The sequence below is a fragment of the Suillus subalutaceus genome (assembly GCF_016647625.1).
Source record: "Suillus subalutaceus strain FC151 chromosome Unknown DFJ58scaffold_14, whole genome shotgun sequence".
NCBI classification, from domain to species: Eukaryota; Fungi; Basidiomycota; class Agaricomycetes; order Boletales; family Suillaceae; genus Suillus; species Suillus subalutaceus.
In genome coordinates this window covers 162,232-182,252 of record NW_024540263.1, presented here as the reverse complement: position 1 = coordinate 182,252, position 20,021 = coordinate 162,232, and the positions used below count along the sequence as shown (strand labels likewise).

Below are 20,021 nucleotides of genomic sequence, written 5' to 3'. Positions count from 1 at the left end.
GATTCTCTCTTGCTACTCCGACTCAACGTTGGCGCTGACATTGTCGATGCACTGAGTTATCGCGCGCCATGAATATACTGAGTTTTCCTTCGTGGCACAAACCTTATTTAACAATTAATCGCAGTTTATTTTGTTCTGCACACTCAAAACTGGCGAAATAAATTGTGATTATTGAGTAAGATTTATGATTATTTCCTCGGCTCCTTGGACACTCGTATCAGACAATGAGCTGAATGGTGGCAGCCCTGGACTAAGACTTCCTGTAAGAGATGGAAGACTGATATTCTTCCTTTATTATGGCCCAGGCCTGCAGCCCTCTGAGAGTTTTTCTACTCAGTCCCCAATATACATCACTTTCATCGCGTATACGAGCGAGATCATCTTTGGCCAAGTTTGCCGTTTAATTTGCCGACGTTGTTTCCCATCTCTTGTCATATACAACTTGCACCCCAATTCCTGGCCAGTCGTACACTGCAGGGTCGACCGTCAGCAGCTGCGGCGTAACGCGGACGACAGCCTTCAAGCTTCAAAATCCACACCACGATGACGAATTTGCCAACTATTCTGGAACAAGGTCTGACCACGTTGCAAACCTCGTGGATTCCAATCATCCTTGTGCCCTTTGCCTATCTGGTTCTATCGCAGATATCAAAATCAGTAGGTACGCCATATTCCGGAGTGCTTCAATACATTTGGGGAAGATCATTGGAGCTTTGCTTCAAAAATTTTCAAATTTGAACCTGGTACCTTCAGCCGCTCAAATTAATATCTGAACTGTTTTCTAGGATTAGGTGGTCGATTAAACAAGGGAAAAGCCACCGGATCCCATGCCTCAGATCACTCCAAGTTTGATATGTCAAATATACGTGTAACTAAGATCCTCATCCACCCCATCAAGGTGTGTTATTACGCTGAGATCTGCTCTGTTGGCAGTAGTGTTGATTTTGTAGAGCTGTAAGGGCACTTCTGTTTCAGAGGCAACATACACTCTTGAAGGATTGGATGTCAGTGCATTAAATATGTTCTGGTAATCAAAATTGACCGCGCTGTAGAATGACCGGAGATGGTGCGTAATAAGGGCAGATGATAATGCAGTCGTGACTGCCCGAGATGTCCCCAAGGTACGTCCTATACTGTCAATAGCACCCGAAGTCCAGTTGACATTGGCACAATTTTGTACAGATGATTCTTATAAATCCTCGTATCATCCCGGACACCTCATGTCCAGAGGGTGGCCGGCTCGAGGTATCTTTCCCAACGGAGTCTGGATGTGAGGCTTTCTCCGTACCATTAAATCCCAGCGAGGAAGTACTTCAGGATTGGCAGAAGTGAGTACAGCAATGTGTCACTGCGGTCCGATGTCTCTTATCTTTGACCATGTGTTTTCTAGCCTCGATATATCATTGTGGGGTAAGGATGACATCGAAGGATACGTATGCCAGACCAACATAGGAAGGTCGCCCTCGGAGATACTTTCGGAATATATGGGGTTGCGAGTACACTTGGCTATGAAGGGCTCGCGTCCGCGGATCTGTCCGCCTACATTACGGTTTCCCGACCTAGATGCACCCTCGTATTTTCAGGACGGGTTTCCTTTGATGGTGATGTCCGAGGAAAGTGTCGCGGCCGTGCAGGAGCGGATCAGGGGAATGGTGGGCATGCAAGGCATAGAGGAAAAGTGGTCTAGCGACACACTACAGCTAGAAAGGTAAACCCATCTCGTGTGACTTCGGATTGTCTTGCTTGCTTACATAATCATTGCTTGCAGGTTCCGCCCCAACATAGTGATTAAAGGAGCCGGCGCACCTTTCTTCGAGGATATACTCACTGAATTCACTGTGGATTCTCATCGCAAGAGTGTAGACAAGGCGTCACCAGTCATTCGGCTTGTGTCTAAGTGTACTCGTTGCATGGTGCGAATTTGCGGCCGATTGCGTTTCAAAAATAGGTGCTGATTATTTGGGTATGCTTGGGTTTCGCAGCTGCCAAATGTACATCCCGAGACTGGTGTGCGTGACAAGGCGGTACCATTGAAGGTTTTAATGAAGCATAGAAGAGGCCTAGATCCCGCGCGGCCCAGCCTATCGTGTATGGGATGCAACGGGATTCTCACGGCGAATGGGGTGGTGAAGGTCGGCGATTGGATCCACGTGCGTAAGACGGGATTCGTATGACTTCAGTCATCTTTGAAAGTGTTGTCTTTTATTTTTGTGTATTTATTGCGTATCCCATAGTCTTATCGGCTTCAACGCCAAGTAGAGATTTTGATTTGATTTATGAGCTAGGCGTTATGAAATGACTGCGTGCTGCCACGGATTATTTGATGTGTACTCTTGGCAATATTGACACGGTGAACCTAGCTCCGCATGGTTTCCTATTCGACCCAGGGTCTGATGAGCAAGCGTGAGATAGTATGAGAGGTGGAGACAACCAAACTCAGTGCTAATGCGAACCATTAAGTTGTTGCGGTTGTGATCAGCACTGTGGGCAAAGATTTTATTGAGATGAGCAGCACAAACTCCAAGCCTTGAAGGAGGTCAAATGAATAAAGCCCGGCGAGGCACGGGTGGCATGGACATGTCATTGGGTACGAGACCCAGGGGTATCGTTAGCTCATTTTGGAAACCCAAGCCAAATAAAGATGAGGAGGCCGTCGGCATGCCACGCTCGTAGACCCAACATTAGATAACATGAAATCTGCACATGTCTGATATTCAGTCACCAATGGAGTATCTGGTGAGCGCTAGCACTGGTTGCAATATGCTGCTGCACATGTGAGCTTGCGCCTCCGCAGTGCCTTGGTCTGCCACGCGAGAAGTTACCTTTTTTAGAACGGAGCAAGGGGCCCGGCTGTCGGTTGACTGGGCTCGGAATCCATGTCAGTAACTTGTTTGATGTTACTCATAACGAGGTTTCTCTGCCGTAGCAATCTGTCCCCAATTCCGAGTCTGAACCGCCATCATCTTCTACCGCAGAGCTCGTCACCCGAGCACTGAACTATGGCTATAGGGAAATGGAACCCTTTTGGTCAACCTGTGCTACAAACCACCAGCGACCATCCCGTCGCGCAACCGTTGCCAATCCCTTGCCCTGATGGAAAACAGTTTGGCCTGGAGAATGTATGTCCTCTAACTACTCTATTTCCACCAATGATCTTTATTACCATCATTCCTGTAGTTTGGCAACACATGGTACGATTCACTTCGTTCCCACACCCTAACCGCTCGCTCATGATCCAAAAGTTATGCCAACTCTGTTCTACAAGCCCTATATTTTTGTAGTCCCTTTCGAGATCTCATAATTCAGCATGCAGATCCATGCGCCGTTATCCAAGAAGCCCTATCCTCCCAGTTCACTCCCAGTGCCGCTCCCGCCTCCCCAACTGTTGCTGCCCGTAGGAAGCAAACAGAGCCCCAGTCTGTACAAGAATCTCCCCAAAAACCCGGTATCGTAAAACCTCCAACGCCACCGATCCCCTCATCACCACGGACCTTGATGTCAGCACTTCGCTCCTTGTACATTCACATCTCTCAGAACCCAGCTGACAAAGGCACCATCGCCCCCCGAGCATTCATAGACAAACTCAAAGAATTAAATGAGGCGTTTAGAAATACAATGCACCAGGATGCTCACGAATTTTTAAACTATCTCCTCAACAAGATTGTTGAGGAAATAGAAGAAGAAAAGAAACTCGTACAGGTTCCTCTAGATGATTGTATGTGGAAAAACCAGAATTCAGAATACTCGTTGTTTCCACTGACACCCCGATTTTTCAGCGGCTCATTCCGTCAAATCATCATCTACAACCTCGCAACCGTTGGTAATGACAGCAAGCACGTCGAGCTCTGGCAATCCCCCGACGGGGGCTACATTTATACACCAGATATTCGAAGGTACACTGACTAGCGAAACTCGATGTCTGACATGCGAGAATGTGCGTTGTCATGATTCTTACTGCTGCGGCTTGCTGATCGCGCACAGGTATCTTCACGTGACGAATCATTTTTGGACCTCTCCATAGATATCGAACAGAACTCGAGCGTGACAGCATGTCTTCGACAATTCAGCGCTAGTGAAATGCTCTGCCAGAGAAATAAGTTTTTCTGCGACGGATGTTGCGACCTCCAGGAAGCGGAAAAGAGGTATTTAATATCTGCTCATCCAGATTTGATACTGAGGCCACGTCAGGATGAAGATAAAGCGACTGCCCAATGTTCTCGCTCTACATCTTAAGCGCTTCAAGTATCAAGAAGATGTACAAAAGTACATCAAGCTGGCTTATCGCGTTGCATTTCCCTTCGAGCTCCGCTTGTTCAACACTATTGATGATGCTGAGAACCCTGATCGACTGTATGAACTCTTCGCCATAGTAGTTCACATCGGAAAGTACGTCCCCTGTTGCGTGTGACGCTCGTTATCTGTAATCGCCGCTGACACACTTTTCTTCCCTCGTTCGTCTCTGGTACATATAGCGGGCCAAACCATGGTCACTATGTCAGCATCATCAAGACGTTGGGTACCTGGCTTGTATTCGACGATGAAACAGTGGAGTCGATCAAAGAATCCGACATAACCAAGTACTTCGGCGAATCCAATTCGGGCTCCGCCTATGTGCTATACTACCAAGCTGCGGATTTAGACCTCGCCGCCCTTGATCTGTGTCCGACAAATCCACGTGCTCCTGAGGAGCATTCACATCAAGGACTCCCTACAGATTCTCCCGCATCGCTCTCACAACCTATACCATTGCCACCTGGGCTGTCTACAGAACCTGCAGAGGCAGAAGATGCCGAGACTGCGTCTCTACTGCCCCCACCGTCTTTACCCATTAATATTCCCGTTTCTCCTGCTGAGATATCACCACGTAAACTTCCCTCGGAATTTATGAAACCTAGTCTTCCCTCGGTACCTCCGTATCATGCATCAATCGGTCGTAGCTCGTCACTGCAACCGCCCTCGCCAGCTCGTAATGGCATACTCAGACATGTCCCCTCACTGAAGGTTGGTGCAGACAAGCGCGACACTGCTGCAAAATCCACTGCTCCCTTCCCCAAGGCCGAGCCATCATATCCGCTGTCACCTGTTTCACCTGTCCCTACTCTTCTGAGTCCGAACGGCAAGGAAAAGGAAACAGAGAAGAAGAGCACCAACTGGTTCCGAAGGAAAAGTCTTAAATCGGGAGGGAAGTCAGGTCCAAGTTCGGAGGCCGAGGCAAAGAAGATTCCATTGCCTCCTGTCGTTCCTTCGGATGTGTCATCATCACCGTCGAGGTTCCACACTACCGGGTCGACACCGAAGCATTCCATTGATAATGATGGTTCTGGACATCCTTCGGAGCCGGCAGGTCTTGATCGTCCTGTAGCGCCCTTCATGGTCCATCGTCGCCCTTCGTCTGCTTCTGGTCCTGTCCGGGCATCATCACATAGTACGAACAGTCGACGAGATACTTCGTCTTCCATCTCAGGCACTACGTCATATTCTTCACATACTACAAGCACCTCATCATCGGCATCTCCTGACCATCACCCATACACCATTCGCCCCTTGCCAACAGTACCTGCCTCTCCGCAAAACTCGAGGATAGCACAGTCCCCTCCTTCAGCTTATACTCGAGGACACTCATCTGAGCATCCACGACCGCACAAACGGCCAGCGCTGTCATCTCATGACTTTGAACCGCCAAGATCGCCTAAATTCCCAGCTCGGCCGACAACTGCAGGTGCTACGCTTGGTTCACGCTCCTCTGCAGCTATACCTCAGGACCGTAATCTTTCTCCATTGCCAGCTACTACGGGTGATCTATTCAATGGGACATATAGTAACACGCCCGCGACACTGCCTCGTTCAGACAACGGCAAGACGCAGGCGAAAAGTAATTTGTACGAGGAAGGCGCGACAGGCCTGTCTGGACGGTCAAGGTCAGCACATGCGTCTACCGCCCTGGAGGCAGTTTTGCAATCTAGCACTTCCACCTACACTACTAGTGCTATGAAGCGGGCAAGTCGGAAGTTGAGCTTTACCGCATCATTCCCGTTTGGGCGCAAGGATAAGCAGCGCTAGAAGGGGAGAGAGCTGGAATAAGTGTCCCGGATCACCCACTCCTCGTCTCTTGCTTGTCCAGAGCCTGACGCACGTCGAACTTGTATTCTATGGTAAAGATGTGTTTACCTATATCTTGTTTAATGATCTTCGTTCCCATTTCTTGCTTAAGCAGCTGCCTCGCGGAAAGGCTTCAGTCATCTATTTTAACTACAATCGCATACTATGCTTGTATTCGTGCAAAGCGGAGAGTTCTTGTTGCACGTATCCTACCGTTACATCATGGCTCATTCATCTCTAACTTACCTCGTCGCGTCTGTATCAATTTCATGTTGTATGTTAGAATAATGACCAGAGAGAAACAACGATAAAGTCATCGCGAACTGGGTATACTAGCATACAATCGGTAAATTTTACAATGTAACAAGTAATTAGCGCTTTAACTGTCAAGTCCTTCATGCGAGCGAGTTTATCGAGTGATATAATTCACAAATCGAGCATGCGCTCATCCTCCAGAGGGATTGGATAACGCTGCCCATTTATCGCTATAACATAACATTAAGTGTATCGCCAACTGGGCATACTAACTTCAACTCACTTTCCAGGGGTGTTGCTGCCATATCAAGAATATGTAGCATCGTCTCGTGTGGCTTGGAATAAAAGATACGCCCAGTGCCTTCGTCCCAGGCTATCGCCGTCACACCATTGCGAATGTGATCAAGGATATATGAAGGCAGATTAAACTGTCCCAGCATATTTTCGCGGTGCTTGGGAACATTTCGGAGGATATTTTGCAGCATTTCGCGCCGCATAATACTATAGGCATCGTTGCCTTGTTTTGATAGAAGGTGACCGGAGAAGTTGCGGATAGAAAGGGTGTCTGATCGATTATCGCGCGGAACGGAGTAGAATAAAGAGCGCAGACATCCTGGGATGACGAATGTTCTGCATACTGTTCTGGATTCGTCGTTTTTGAAGGATAAGCGGTGCATCATGTTGGACTTCAGGTTCGAGATAGCATAATGTGGTTTCCCTGTAGATCTAAACCCCTCGGGCGCGCTCTCTCGTGGGGTTGGCGGGATAATCATGTGGCAGATACGACCCCCGCTTTCATTCCTGTAGAAGATATTGATCGGAGGTGGCAAAAAATCGCTACTACGGTCATTGAGCAGATGCGGGTCACTTATTTGGAAGTCTTCGATGTCTTTCCCGTAAAAGGAGGAAATCGAAAGCGGGTTAAACTCTCCCGCTTCTCCATCCCCAGGTTCAGGCGTGGGAAACATGGCGACAGTAAACATGACATCGGGAATGATAGGTGGACCTCCAGGCGAGGGATTGGCCGGTGCTAACTGCGGACGATTCGTGGAGCGCACGACGAGAATTTGCCCCTGCAAAGGTAATAACCGGAGGTTACAAATAGGTTGCTCCTTCGAGAAGTTTAGAGCAATCTTCATAGCAAGAAAAGGATTATACCTGTTGTGAAAGCGTGACCTCACGCGCGCATTTAAAAGTAGAGATGCGACCTTCAAAAGTCAGTTCCTTCATCACAATCATTTCGGGCATCTTGGCAACTACCATGTTGGGAACGCCATCGACTTCACCAAGATCAACATTTCGAAGTTCTGAATCGCTGCGAAGGTATCCGAGAAGGCGAAATGGCGGGGGTTGTGATGCAGCAAAGTCGAAAAACTCTTGGGAACCAGGTACGAGGGTAGGATTTCCTAACGCATCTAGTGCATCCAGGGAAATCTGTAAACACGTTGCGACATACTCCAGCGGCATTGGAGCATCGATTTGATATCGTGGGTTGTTCAAGTACGGATTGTATATGGAGGGATCAATGCTGAGTCGACAGTCAGCGTTGGAAGATACAATCGGAGACACAATCAGCTTTCACCTGTTAGTACTTTGACGACCTTTCAACGTCTTCCGGCGAATATACCCGATAAGAATGCTTGGCGTGCCTTCCACATTCACGTACTTGGCGCATACATTGTAAGCTTTCCCTCGGACGGGTGTTTCTGCCAGAGGAACGATGCCACGGATACGGTGATCAAGAACATATACAACCAAACTGTAGTGAGTTTTGGCAAGATTGCATGCAGAAGCGACAAGGTATTTTCCACCGGGAAGTACGACCATTGATAATATATGTCTATGCGCCTGCACAGGAAGGTAAGAGGCGGCAGGCGGATTTGGCAGGATCCAGTTCTTGTGAACTGTAATAGCGCGAATAATTAATCGTTCAGCCTCAAACGAGGTCAAGAAATGAGGAGAATAGTGTGTAGAAGGTGGTAATGCAGGCACATTGGGTCCGATCCTCTGCAGAAACCGTTTCCATATTATACCATGGTGCGTGAGGTTGTAGAACAGTTTGTTGACCTAAAACGAGGAGCTTAGTGACAGCAGGTAGATGCAAAGTAGACATTACCATTCGCAAGCACAGGATATCTTCCACCATCAGGTAGTCGAATATGTGATCGACCAATATGTCATCAGAAAGCATACTCAAACTTGGAAGACCATTGAAATCTTGGTGGACCCGTACACCCCACGTTCCTGTTCCTATTCTGCTTCGTTCATTGGCACCAGGGTAAGAGCAAGAGAGGGCCGGAGATATGAGGCGAGAAATCAGGGAGAACCGGCCATACATGATTGGGAAAGAAACAGAACAGACGTCTTGAGGCGGAGTGATATTTACTAGTCTATTAGCCTTGTTTTCATGTTCGCGACACTTTCAACGAAGAGGTTAACCGTTGTATTAAAAAATACGGCCATGGCGACGGCTTGATGAAAAATACAAGGACTGGATTGCCCTGCAGAAAGTGCAAACAGATCATGAAGAAAGAGGTCACGGTAAAAATTAAGCGAACTACAACACTTTCCTAACACGATTTGCCTATATTGACACGTGACCCACCAACGACTCCCTCGAAGACGTCAACTAAGTGGGCCGACGCGGGTGAAAGTTACCGTGAAACTCCCGTTCCCCAAATGTATCCTCTAGGATTGACCTTGTCAGTTGCTAGTCGATAATGTCGTTCCACCAAAAAAAAACTAAGTGGGCCAGCCTGTGCATAGTGATGGATGAGAGTGTTGTTCCATAGGGAATTAATTGCAACGTTTTATCAGTGTCCGACAATTTTGACTCGCATCCAAGTATGGGTGCGCGCAGTACCGTTGAACAGATTACGTAGCTGGCGGAATTTTCGTCGGTAAATCCGTACCTTCAATACATAGAATCTTATGATGACACTGGAGCTGCGTCCACCTGCATAACTTGAAGCTTTCAAGACTTAAAGTGCAAATAACGTTCACTCCAAATATGCACGAGGCTCAACCAAAATAACATACAGCGACACTACGACAACGCCCACGATACACTCAACGCGATGAGGTCCTTTGAGCGAACACCAATGCAGTAGTGTGTGGAAGCCGCGGTATTGCGTCCGTGAGAGTCCTCCTCGTGCATTCGGTCGTACCAGAGGCCGTAGATGTAACGACGACCGCACAGTGATGACGAGAGACACGGGCACCAATGCTAAGAGAGAAAGAACCTCGGTGGGAAGTAGGACTGGCCCCACGGCAAGAGCGGACTTGTCTGAGGCGCTGACGTCCGCGACCAGGATGCGCGTCAGCCTGCATAACGAGCAGTCGAATCAGAGACAACGGCTGATGCGTCAGAAGACGAAGTTAACGCCATAGAATGGGAGGCCGTCGTGCTTGCCTGAAGAGTCGAGGAGTCGGTGTAAGAACTGCTGACTACTTCTACTACGCCCTGTGGAAGGCTAACCGGAGGGCAAGTAGGCAGTCTAATTCTGTAGATGGGTAACTAGGGTCTGTGCTTATTGGGCTTGTAGATTAAGTGAGCCAAGAATGGACTTCGGCAGACCAAGCAAGGCAGGGATGAGTCCGTCACGCCTACGCTGCTCCTTTATGCGTGCAGGAGTGGTTAGAGGAAATTGTGTAGGTAATCCATAGGAGCTGACCATGCCGTAGTGATGCATCGGGATTGGAGACACCGACAGATACGCCACGGACTCGGATGCTGTCGCAAACTAGTATAACTGAATGAATGCGAATGAGAGATGGACAAGAAGCGCGGTGTAAAGACAAAATTGATAACACTGGCGCCAAATTTTCAACTTAACGACCCATATGAGACGGAGGAGACAATTCAAAACATGAAACTCGAGTCCACGGTGATATCACACTTAATCCATCAGCTGAAAATTGAAGGTCGTGGACTCGTGGTCCTAATACTCTCGGTGAAACAACGAAGAATTGGTTTGACCTGATTTGAAAGCTCACTAAATTCGACCAGCTTCGCGTTCTTGAGCAGTTCTGTGTAGACCTGGCCAGGTAATGTGCAAACATGAGGTGAACAACTGAACTAGAGTGACTTGAACAACACTGAACAAGAACGGTGATCGGGATTCGGATGCTGAAACCAACTTATCCGAGATCAATGAACCTAAAACGGGTTTCCTTCCCTCTCCATGACGCACACCAAATTTTGCTGTACGACCGTCTAAAATTCATTCAAATGCGTGTCTACACCTCTGTCGTCATATCCGAAACTATTGTCAAGTTCATGCGAGTATGGCCCCAGAGAGATCTCATCAAAAATGACGCAGGGGATTTTTGATACGCACCGCGCACTGCAAGCTGTAAGGTGCATTGGCAGGAGAAGAATAGGAAGGTCATATGGCAACCAAATGATAACCGACCTTCGCCCATGGTTGAAACATCAGTACATCAGTATTGAAAGCCTTTGAACCGTGAATGATCCGTGACCGGAAAACTTACCTGGTTGGACGTTTGGCCGCACTTCGCAAGCCTACACAAAAATGCGTTCAGTGTACATTGCAGATATTAAATACGCTTCTCTGTGTTCAGGTACCACTTTCTGGCCACCAACAACGCAAATTTTATAGCCAGTTATTTCCTGCGCATGCTGTCGCTCCATCCGATCCGGACTTCTGGACTCAGGCCGGCCCAGGACATGTGGGTTTCGCTTTGTGCTGTGTTCACGAGCCGTATGATGCAAATCAATGCCCGAGACGACTATCAAATGATGAAGGAGTTCTTCGATGCTCCCTGGAGTCGATGAGAGATTTTTCGCTCACCTACCCTTCACCACATCACTCGTCCTTCCGGGTCAGACTGGTTTTCCTTGCATTGGTATTGTCTTGTTACTCTTCATGCGTATACAGACACTGAAAAGCGATCATTTATAGGCTCTCAGCGGGGTGGCAAAGACATACCTTTGTGTCAGGCCGACCAATGTTCGAGTTGCAAGAAGGCGATTTCCTTCAACTTGCTCGTGTAGTTTTAATAAAACTACGGTCAGTTCTCTATCTTGGTTAGAGGAGTCAAATTCCACCGGAACTTAGGACAGGATGTTGCGATGTATTAAAGTAAACTAAATAAAATAGTGAGTACTCGCAAGGAAATGCAATGAGAATATTCTTACCCGTGACGTTTGGCGCTTGAGTCTCCTCGATTCAGATGCTGGTAAGCCGTCTCTAAAATCACGCGTTTATAAGGTGATACGAGAAGTGTACAACAATTTTTGCATCAGAACCTGGACCAACCCCAAATCTGTTACTTGCTTTGGCTGGGCTTCTAACGTCCACTGCACCTTACGTAGGTTCGTTCTTTGTTACTGTTGACCAGTTCACCGCGTAGGCCGTGTCTCCCAAAGCGCCGATATAAATCGTGATCTGATGTCATCACTTATGCGAGTGGAACTTAGATCTACGATTATTCAACCCCACGTGGAGCCAGAAACATACACCGATCTAATTGTTAGTCTCAGGTGGGCACGTCCACAGCGCATCCGCAACGCACTTCTCGTTTGTACGTCGCGGACTTGCCACAAGAATAAACATCTCAAGCGTGGATGCAAAGCTGAACGCATCGTGGTAAAAGACCACCGTCCCATTTAGTGGATAATGGTGGTCCACAGGAAATGTTCCCTGAAAGAGAGGTCCCTGCAGTGGAAACACAACTCGAGGACTCCTTCAAAGCGGCTCTGGACAAACATATAAATATTGCTTCGGTGACCTTCATCCTCTATCCCTTACCCACTGCATTTACTGCCACTACGAACGCATACACATCTCCTTGACATCTCAATCAATTATCTTCTGGCCTAGGTATGTGTATTCCCAGCTTCGACACCTACGCTTCCTAACTATATTTACTTCTTACCTCCAGATGACACAATCTACATCCCACCCCTCTTCGCCGAACGATTACGATTCTTCCAACGTGGCACAATACATGCCGAACACTGGCATGCCGATGGGTCAATTTCCCTACCCCCAGCCCGCATACATTCCTCATCCAGGCTCCTCCTACCCTTACGATGTGGCACCTAATGCGCCGCATGGTGCCACTCCCTCATACGCCCCCGTCGCACCTTCGCCTGGTGTGGGTGCTGGAGTTGAGCATCACGCATTCCAAGCGGGACCAAATGGTTATTACCCACCTGCAGAAGCCGATGTCACTAACGTTGGTCCAAACCCACCGCTAACTGAAGCTACTCCTCCCCCACAAGACCCATCCGCGCCCCTTCCGTACCACCAACCTTTCCCATCGAATTCTTTTCCAGGAGGCGTGAACCCTTGCGCCCCATCCGCACCGCACCAAGGATATCTCCCCCAGAATCACGAGCCTGGGCTCCCAACAGCCCTTGCTCCCTTTTTTGTCCCTCAAGAACCAAGTTTGTCGGTCGGTCAAAAGCGCGTCGCGGAAGGCCTCGAAGGACGCGACAGCAAGCGAACTAAGAGAGTCTTCCGCAGGCTCAAGAGCGACCCGTTATTTGTGAGTTTTCTTTTCATCTTGTGAGGTCGCATTCTCAAACCTTGGGACAGAAACCCGTGTTAGATCATAATGGTCAACCCAACGGGACATTCGTCTGTTCTCAGGACGGCTTAATACTCAATCCTGAAAGCTATCTCAAGCACCTCAAGACGAAAGTGCACCTAGGCTTTAAACTAGAGAGATACAAATGCCCTGGTTGTATCAAAACGTGCGTATCGCAACTCTCAAAATAAGCGCGTCTCATAATTAATATTGTTGTTATTAGTTTTGCCCGACGTGATTCCTGCAAGAGGCATTGGGATGACAGGCATGGAAAGCCAACATCTGAGGGCGCTCGGGTATCATTCGCAGACGCTTGCAAAAATTCTACGAGTTCCGCCTCTGCTGCGCCTGTGACAGTACCCACCACGCCGTTCACGTATTCTCACCCGTACCCCATGCCCTTCATGTCGATGCCCGAGAACATGCAGATCGCGCCCCCAATCAGCTTGGGTCACGCAATCGTATGGAACGCCCACTGTCGCGGATCCCGGACTTTACCTCCCTCAACCACCAGAAAATAACGTGGTCACAGAGCCTGCCGAAGACAATGACGACGAAGACGATGCTGATTTTTGGGAGGCTAATGAGATACGTGACGTGGATGAGATGTAGTTATATTTCCCTCCTGCTACCAACTAATTTCTCTGTTTTATTATCTGCTGTTGTTTATTCGCATATTCGTTCCACCCACACACATTATTTCTATTCTCTATGGCATAACACGCTACTCTTCGTTCATACTATTACGATCCTCGTTGTCGTTATCGTTATTGTTATCATCATCAAGGTGATTTGGTGATTTGTTGGTTGTAATACACACATTGCATGTACGCGCTGGAAGATCTAAGGAATGAGCGAGCAGGTGAGGTGAAACCATTCCAAAGATGGACTCGACAATCATCGATATTAATATCATTTTCCGCCGTTAAATCTCGAGACTCAGAGAGCGTTTGATCAGGATTCAAATAGAGACCCATACGCGTAAATCATTAATAGGCACGAGCCCAAACGAAAATTATATAGCGACACTACAACACGAAGCAAACTATTTCAACACGGATCGGACCCACAATTCACAACGTGATGAAGTCAATGCCAGCTATGCAGCAGTTAGATTGAGGGCGTGCTACTACCTGTGGTGGGCGTTCCTCTCGTCTAACAGTGAAGCTTAAGTATGAGCAGTAGCATCCCACAAACAGCTACCTGGGTGAATAATATTGAGAGTGTAGCAACAATGACGAAGCCCCCATCGAGCCAGTCTATCAACAGCCGGTGGTTAACATGCAAAAATAGTGCTGCATCGTACTGAAGGTTGCAATCACTGATCCAGACCACACATCGGCGAGCTCCACTGTGCAGTACACGGGTCTAAGGACAAAGTTAGCACATTATAACAAGCTGTGCAGAATGCTAACCGAATAAAATGACAATTGTGCAGAAGTTCACCCTGGAAATGATACGTTGCATTTTTTGACTCATAGATCGTTGACCCTTCCTGAATGTGATAACCTGGTGGCGGAAGAGCAACAGAGGGGCGCACGACATTTCTAACGCAAGATAAACTTGGCCGCCAAAGCGATCAGCATTCATGCCAATACCTGTGATACCGTCCTGTTTTCCGCATAAATGCTGATAATACCAGAGTTGTAGAGGGGGCACCAGTGCATGCGGAGACCGAATCAGCATTCAGTTGACAAAATACAGGGTGGTGCTTTATCGGCAACTAGGAATGTCGTGGACGGGCCTTAAACGAGCCGGGTTTGATGAACTCAGGTAATGCGGGGGAGTTGAAAAGGACATGCTGTACGATGCGCAGCCATGAGTCATGAAGAAGAGTAGATATAAATAAAAAGAGATGGAACGCGCCCATATCCCCATCATCACTAGCACTCTTCGTCTTGCTACATAGCATCCTGGTAAGATGAAAACTCATAAGAGTATCACGCACGGATGAACTGACGTTTAAGTGGAGTAGAAAAATTGTGGCAGCTCTCGAACGAGTGAGAGTTGAAACCCACCGCATGTCAAACCTAACCTTGCCGCAGGGCATAAGGGCTATATCCAAATAACTTGCCAGTTTGTCTGGCGAATACAGCGATGGTGGCTTCCAGCTCAACACAGCCCGGTGGAATAACAGACAAATCAATTCTGACACCAGTCATGACCTTGGAGGGACATAAACCATACACTATGTCCCCGTCGCATAGTGAACATCTCGAGTACAAACATGTTTCATGCATTTCCTATTTTTCCGACGGCAAGCAAATGATCAGCAGATCGGACGATAAGACCATTCGGCAATGGGACCTGCGGGAGGGCAAGGAGATTGAGGAGGCTCTGGAGGTTTGCGACAATCGTATAAATGCAGTGGGGGTATCAAGGGACGGTCGATGGGTTGGGACCTCAAAGTCAGTGAGAGGACCGTGAGAACATTTCATGAAGGCTATTGGATCAGATGTATCGATATCTCCTCGGACAGTACGCTGCTAGCGGGTGGGTCGATCGATTCCGTGCAGATATGGAGCTTGGAAACCGGCGAACTCGTGGCTGGTCCATTCAAACCAAGTGGTAATTTCGTGGACGCACTTCGACTCTCGGAAGACTCTCGGAAGCTGGCGGCGATGTCAAATTGGGGGCGGTGCCTTCAGGTGTGGGATGTCCAAGCGCAGAAATTGGATATCACCGTACAAAATTCCATTCCTAACAAGGTGGTGACATCTTTGCCGGTCTTCTGGACAACAAATAGCAAATCCATCGTAACCGCATTCAGCTTCATTGCAGATGAGTGTCGGATGATCTATGAGTTTGACGCGTTGACGCTCAAGACTGTCGGAGCTCCTTTCAAAGGGCACACTGATAACATCACCGGTCTAGCACTTTCCTCTGATTGTGTTCTTCTTGTCAGCTCTTCTTATAATAACACCATCAAGGTATGGGCCTTCGAGTCCCGCCAGCTCCTCGCTTCATTCGATGTCGAATGCCCCCTCACCCTCGTCCTCTCGTCCGATTCACACCAACTGGCTTACACGTCTTGGGACGACACCGGTATCTACATATGCAACATTCCAGCCAACATCCTTGCTAGCATCGGGCTCGTAGAAGACCCGCAGCCTGGTGTATGTATTCCCCCATTCATCCATCATTTATATGCTAATATTCTTACAGACCAGCAAACCTGAACATTTGCGGTGTGCTGGCATACTCCACGTACGTGGTCCTGCTCTCTCATTCATCTACACCACACCATTCTCTATTACAGTCCGATGCAACACGTCGTCCCATGCGCCATAAATCAATTATAACACCTGTCATGTCTCTCATCCCTTGCCCGCCAAGACCTCTGCCTACAAGCGACCAACATGCTTTTCTTCCCTTTCTACGCAAGCTCCTTTCCTCATCTCCTGGTTTTGATGCGGATCGCACCAATGAGCCTCGTAATCCTTTGGATGTACGTTTCTTGTGCCCGTCCGCCTTTGCAGTTGACTCGACGATTCCCTTGCAGTTCCCTGCCACATCGCCCCTACCTCGTCCACTTGTAAAATGAGACGGGAATGTGAGTGGGACTTTCATTATTATATATTCAACTTACATTCTTCTAGTCTCGACCACCCACCACCCAATCTTCCGTCGTCAATACTTCTCCAACCATCAAATCCAGCATACATCGACTGTCAACTTGGTGGCCGTTTGAGACAAGGCATGCATCACCTGCTATTAATGTTGTTGATGTTCCTCTCGCTCCGAGTAAATTGGTATGCACGTCTCATTTTTCTCATTGCATCCCGAAATCCATGCATATGTATATAGCGGTACGCTACAGCGGGTGCTCCTGGCCCGGATGATGACCTGATACGCGACGAAGACTATGTTTCTCCACCTCCTTCGCCGAATCCCGATTCTCGACAACCATCTACAGCGAAGGTGGCCAATGCCGGAGAGCATGGAAGCGGCCGGCTCTGTTTCTGCTTGTAGAGTGATTTCGACCCTTGGCATTTCGTTGCTGTAATTACTCCTTGCATGTGTTGTCCTCCCGATTAAACCTAAAGCGGGTGAGATTTATCAATGCAGTCTCCTGTCCAGACTCTACTCGGACCTCCCATATGCACACACGGTCTATTGCATGTCCAAGTTGTCGTTGCGCTCAGAAGGTTGTCGTGTCCTTCGTAGTCATAACTTCAGAGATTAGAGGGGCCGGAGAGGATGATCATGAGTTCTGCTGGTATTCGTGCAGTCAGCCTGATTTTTTGATACAACTAAAGCCGTCTGAAATATCCCTGAATCCCATTGCTGCGATCACTGCGCAGACGACTTGTCATTGAAAAACGAGCGGGAACGAGACAAGACACAATATTGATCACGACGCTCGAATACAGGGTTGTGATAGTTCAAAATTAAAGCAAGATGGAGCCCAAGAGCAAGTCCTGAGGTCACAATGGAAGTGACAGTGGTACTGAGCTTAAAGTTAATACGAGGTTAGATCTTTGGGAAAGAGCGATGCAGCCAGTGATCATTATTACTTTTACCAATCTCGCGTAGAGCATCATCTGACCCTTTCGACTTGTAAAATCCGATGAAGCAAAAGCTGAGTCCAAATCCAAGTAATATGATGATACATTTCCGGGTACAACATAAAAAAGCACTCTGATAATAAGATAATCATCTGCCGTGACGACAGCAGCCACAGAGAATACTCACCATGTACACTCAACACAACATCCACCCTAACGCCCGCGATACTTTCATTCACTCGCAAAGATGTAGCACGATTCGCGTGTGACGTGGTGCAGATAATATCAGAGTTGTTGAAAAGGCACCGCATGCAGGGACCGAACTGGCGCCCGGTGATGGTACAAAAGACTGACTGGCACTTGATTGGCATTTGGAAACGAATGACGTGTACGAACCAGAAAGGAAGAGGAAGGTTTGATCAACTGAACCTAGCTGTGGGGGGGGGGGAGTTAGAAAAAGGATACGCTGTATGATGCACAGCCGTCTGGAAGATATAAATATGAAGAGGTGGGGCGGGCGCCTATATGCCTATCATCGCTCTTTGTCCTTGCTAGCATCCTGGTAAGACGAAAGCCTATATGAGCATGGATGAACTGACGGCTAGTTTAAGCAGGAAAAGTGCGGCATTCGAGAATCTTTCAATATCGAGCCTAGCTCTACAGAACACGAGGCTAACCGGACACACCCATTAACCTGCATACTTGCCAACCTGTCTGGCGAATACAGCTGTGATGGCTTCCAGCTCAATACAGTCCGGTGCAACAACAAGCAAATCGATTCTGACACCGGTCATGACCTTGGATGGACATAAGCCATGGACTTGTTCCTCGCCGGATGGTACACATCACGAGCACAAAAGTGTTTCATGCATTTCCTATTTTCCCGACGGCAAGCAAATGATCAGCGGATCAGATGATAAGACCATTCGGCAATGGGACCTGCGGGAGGGTAAGGAGATTGAGGAGGCTCGGGAGGTTTGCGAGTACAGGATACAGGCAGTGGGGGTATCAAGGGATGGCCGATGGGTTGTCACAACTGACTATGTGAAGCTCAAAGTCAGTCAGGTTGAGACGGGGACCGTGAGAACATTTTATGAAGGTCCAGGCGATTGGATCTTCTGCATCGATATCTCCGCGGATAACACGTTGCTAGCGGGTGCATCGATCGATGGGACAGCGCGTATATGGAGCTTGGACACGGGCGAACTCGTGGCTGGTCCATTGAAATATGTGGGCGTACCATCACTTCGATTATCGGGAGACTCTCAGAAGCTGGCGGTGTTTTCAAATTGGCCCTGGGGGCAGTGCCTTCAGGTGTGGGATGTTCAAGCACAGAAATTGGATACTAGCAGAAATGGGTTGAAACCGCCGCCGGTCTTCTGGACAACAAAAAACAAATCCATCGTAACCGCATTCTACCCCACGACGATCAAAGAGTTTGACGCGTCGACCCTCAAGACTGTTGGAGCTCCTTTCAAAGGGCACGCACGCGGTCCCATCGACGGTCTAGCACTCTCATGTGATTGTGTTTTGCTCGCTACTAGCTCTTCCCATGACGACACCATCAAGCTGTGGGCCTTCGAGTCCCGCCAGCTGCTCGCTTCATTTGACGTGAAATTTATATTCTCCCTCGTCCTGTCACCCGATTCACGCCAACTGGCTTACACGACCTGGAATGACACCAAGATCTACATATCTGACATTCCGGCCAACATCCTTGCTAGCATTGGGCTTGCAGAAGAACTGCAGCCTGGTGTATGTATTCCCTGGCATAGATCCATCATTTATATGCTAATATTCTTACAGAAACGTTCACGCCGTGCTAGTCTACTCAATGTACGTGGTTCTGCTCTCTTATTTATTTACACCATACCATTCTTCAATACAGTCTGATGCAACGCGTCCTGCGCGCCGTAAACCAGTGATAATACCCGCCATATCTTCCATCTCCCACCCGCCAAGACCTCTGCCTGCAAGCGACCAACATGCTTTCCTTCGTTTTCTACGCAAAGTCCTTTCTTCCTCTTCTCGTGTGGATGCGGTTCGCAATGGCACTGATGAGCCTCGTGATCCCCTGGATGTATGTTTCTTTAAGCTGGGCATATTTGCTTTGCAGTTAACTCGATGGTTTCCGTGCAGTTCCCTGCCACATCGCCATTACCTCGTCCACTTATAAAACCAGATGAGACCGTGAGTGCGGATTTTCATTATTATACATTCAACTTACATTCTTCTAGTCTCGACCCACACCGTCACCACCCACCACCCAATCCTCCGTCGTCAATACTTCCCCAACCCTCAAATCCAGCTTACATCGGCTATCAACTTGGTGGCCCTTTCAGACAAATCATGCATCGCTGACTATCGTCGATGTTCCTTTCGCGCCGGGTAAACTGGTACGCGCATCTCGTTTTTCTCATCGTATTCTAAGTCTGATGCATCCATGTATAGCGGTACGCTACGGCAGGTGCTCCCAGTGATGAAGACGACGTGATACGCGACGAAGACTATGTCTCTCCTCCTCCTTCCCCCAATCCCGGCTCACGCCGAGGGATTGTCAATGCCGGACAGCATGGAAGCGGCCAGTTCTGTTTCTGCTTC

At 48.3% G+C, this 20,021-nt stretch overlaps 6 protein-coding genes across 6 annotated transcripts; 5 read left to right on the top strand and 1 right to left on the bottom strand.

Moving 5' to 3' along the window:
- The first annotated feature begins 212 nt into the window (after window positions 1-212).
- DFJ58DRAFT_767327 (MOSC N-terminal beta barrel domain-containing protein) lies at window positions 213-2,306 on the top strand. Its single transcript, XM_041388854.1, has 8 exons — window positions 213-661; window positions 786-898; window positions 951-1,004; window positions 1,053-1,121; window positions 1,183-1,328; window positions 1,391-1,708; window positions 1,769-1,913; window positions 1,983-2,306. Exons 1-8 carry the CDS (start codon window positions 544-546, stop codon window positions 2,172-2,174), a joined length of 1,155 nt encoding a protein of 384 aa, XP_041248284.1. The 5' UTR covers window positions 213-543; the 3' UTR covers window positions 2,175-2,306.
- A 580-nt stretch (window positions 2,307-2,886) lies between these two features.
- Window positions 2,887-6,385, top strand: DFJ58DRAFT_767322 (uncharacterized protein). The gene is made up of 7 exons (XM_041388853.1): window positions 2,887-3,119; window positions 3,178-3,191; window positions 3,243-3,715; window positions 3,777-3,934; window positions 3,982-4,142; window positions 4,189-4,386; window positions 4,473-6,385. The coding sequence occupies exons 1-7, from the start codon at window positions 3,000-3,002 to the stop codon at window positions 6,058-6,060; spliced, it is 2,712 nt and encodes a 903-aa protein (XP_041248283.1). The 5' UTR covers window positions 2,887-2,999; the 3' UTR covers window positions 6,061-6,385.
- On the bottom strand, window positions 6,386-8,891 carry DFJ58DRAFT_742676 (uncharacterized protein). Its single transcript, XM_041387215.1, has 5 exons — window positions 8,471-8,891; window positions 7,937-8,421; window positions 7,513-7,882; window positions 6,638-7,466; window positions 6,386-6,584 (listed from the first exon to the last, which is right to left on the bottom strand). The coding sequence occupies exons 1-5, from the start codon at window positions 8,690-8,692 to the stop codon at window positions 6,526-6,528; spliced, it is 1,965 nt and encodes a 654-aa protein (XP_041248282.1). The 5' UTR covers window positions 8,693-8,891; the 3' UTR covers window positions 6,386-6,525.
- A 3,103-nt stretch (window positions 8,892-11,994) lies between these two features.
- Window positions 11,995-13,719, top strand: DFJ58DRAFT_911437 (uncharacterized protein). The gene is made up of 5 exons (XM_041395232.1): window positions 11,995-12,200; window positions 12,262-12,870; window positions 12,921-13,078; window positions 13,136-13,288; window positions 13,341-13,719. The coding sequence occupies exons 2-5, from the start codon at window positions 12,262-12,264 to the stop codon at window positions 13,522-13,524; spliced, it is 1,104 nt and encodes a 367-aa protein (XP_041248281.1). The 5' UTR covers window positions 11,995-12,200; the 3' UTR covers window positions 13,525-13,719.
- A 2,552-nt stretch (window positions 13,720-16,271) lies between these two features.
- Window positions 16,272-16,884, top strand: DFJ58DRAFT_837930 (uncharacterized protein; the record flags this gene model as incomplete). The annotated part of the gene is made up of 3 exons (XM_041392421.1): window positions 16,272-16,360; window positions 16,571-16,664; window positions 16,720-16,884. 3 exons carry the CDS (start codon window positions 16,272-16,274, stop codon window positions 16,882-16,884), a joined length of 348 nt encoding a protein of 115 aa, XP_041248280.1.
- Window positions 16,885-18,718: 1,834 nt separating this feature from the next.
- DFJ58DRAFT_767308 (uncharacterized protein) lies at window positions 18,719-20,021 on the top strand. Its single transcript, XM_041388852.1, has 4 exons — window positions 18,719-19,175; window positions 19,227-19,610; window positions 19,658-19,816; window positions 19,872-20,021. Exons 1-2 carry the CDS (start codon window positions 19,096-19,098, stop codon window positions 19,594-19,596), a joined length of 450 nt encoding a protein of 149 aa, XP_041248279.1. The 5' UTR covers window positions 18,719-19,095; the 3' UTR covers window positions 19,597-19,610; window positions 19,658-19,816; window positions 19,872-20,021.

Bases quoted from the DNA above. Each gene is read 5' to 3' on its own strand.
- DFJ58DRAFT_767327 (XM_041388854.1), top strand. From the start codon at position 544: ATGACGAATTTGCCAACTATTCTGGAACAAGGTCTGACCACGTTGCAA. The intron at 899-950 runs GTGTGTTATTAC...TTGATTTTGTAG, and splicing joins TCCTCATCCACCCCATCAAG to AGCTGTAAGGGCACTTCTGT. The intron at 1,329-1,390 runs GTGAGTACAGCA...TGTGTTTTCTAG, and splicing joins GTACTTCAGGATTGGCAGAA to CCTCGATATATCATTGTGGG.
- DFJ58DRAFT_767322 (XM_041388853.1), top strand. From the start codon at position 3,000: ATGGCTATAGGGAAATGGAACCCTTTTGGTCAACCTGTGCTACAAACC. The intron at 3,716-3,776 runs GTATGTGGAAAA...CCGATTTTTCAG, and splicing joins ACAGGTTCCTCTAGATGATT to CGGCTCATTCCGTCAAATCA. The intron at 4,143-4,188 runs GTATTTAATATC...AGGCCACGTCAG, and splicing joins CTCCAGGAAGCGGAAAAGAG to GATGAAGATAAAGCGACTGC.
- DFJ58DRAFT_742676 (XM_041387215.1), bottom strand. From the start codon at position 8,692: ATGTATGGCCGGTTCTCCCTGATTTCTCGCCTCATATCTCCGGCCCTC. The intron at 7,883-7,936 runs GTGAAAGCTGAT...CTGTCGACTCAG, and splicing joins GGTCGTCAAAGTACTAACAG to CATTGATCCCTCCATATACA. The intron at 6,585-6,637 runs GTGAGTTGAAGT...GTTATGTTATAG, and splicing joins GGCAGCAACACCCCTGGAAA to CGATAAATGGGCAGCGTTAT.
- DFJ58DRAFT_911437 (XM_041395232.1), top strand. From the start codon at position 12,262: ATGACACAATCTACATCCCACCCCTCTTCGCCGAACGATTACGATTCT. The intron at 12,871-12,920 runs GTGAGTTTTCTT...ACCTTGGGACAG, and splicing joins TCAAGAGCGACCCGTTATTT to AAACCCGTGTTAGATCATAA. The intron at 13,079-13,135 runs GTGCGTATCGCA...TGTTGTTATTAG, and splicing joins TGCCCTGGTTGTATCAAAAC to TTTTGCCCGACGTGATTCCT.
- DFJ58DRAFT_767308 (XM_041388852.1), top strand. From the start codon at position 19,096: ATGACACCAAGATCTACATATCTGACATTCCGGCCAACATCCTTGCTA. The intron at 19,176-19,226 runs GTATGTATTCCC...ATATTCTTACAG, and splicing joins CAGAAGAACTGCAGCCTGGT to AAACGTTCACGCCGTGCTAG.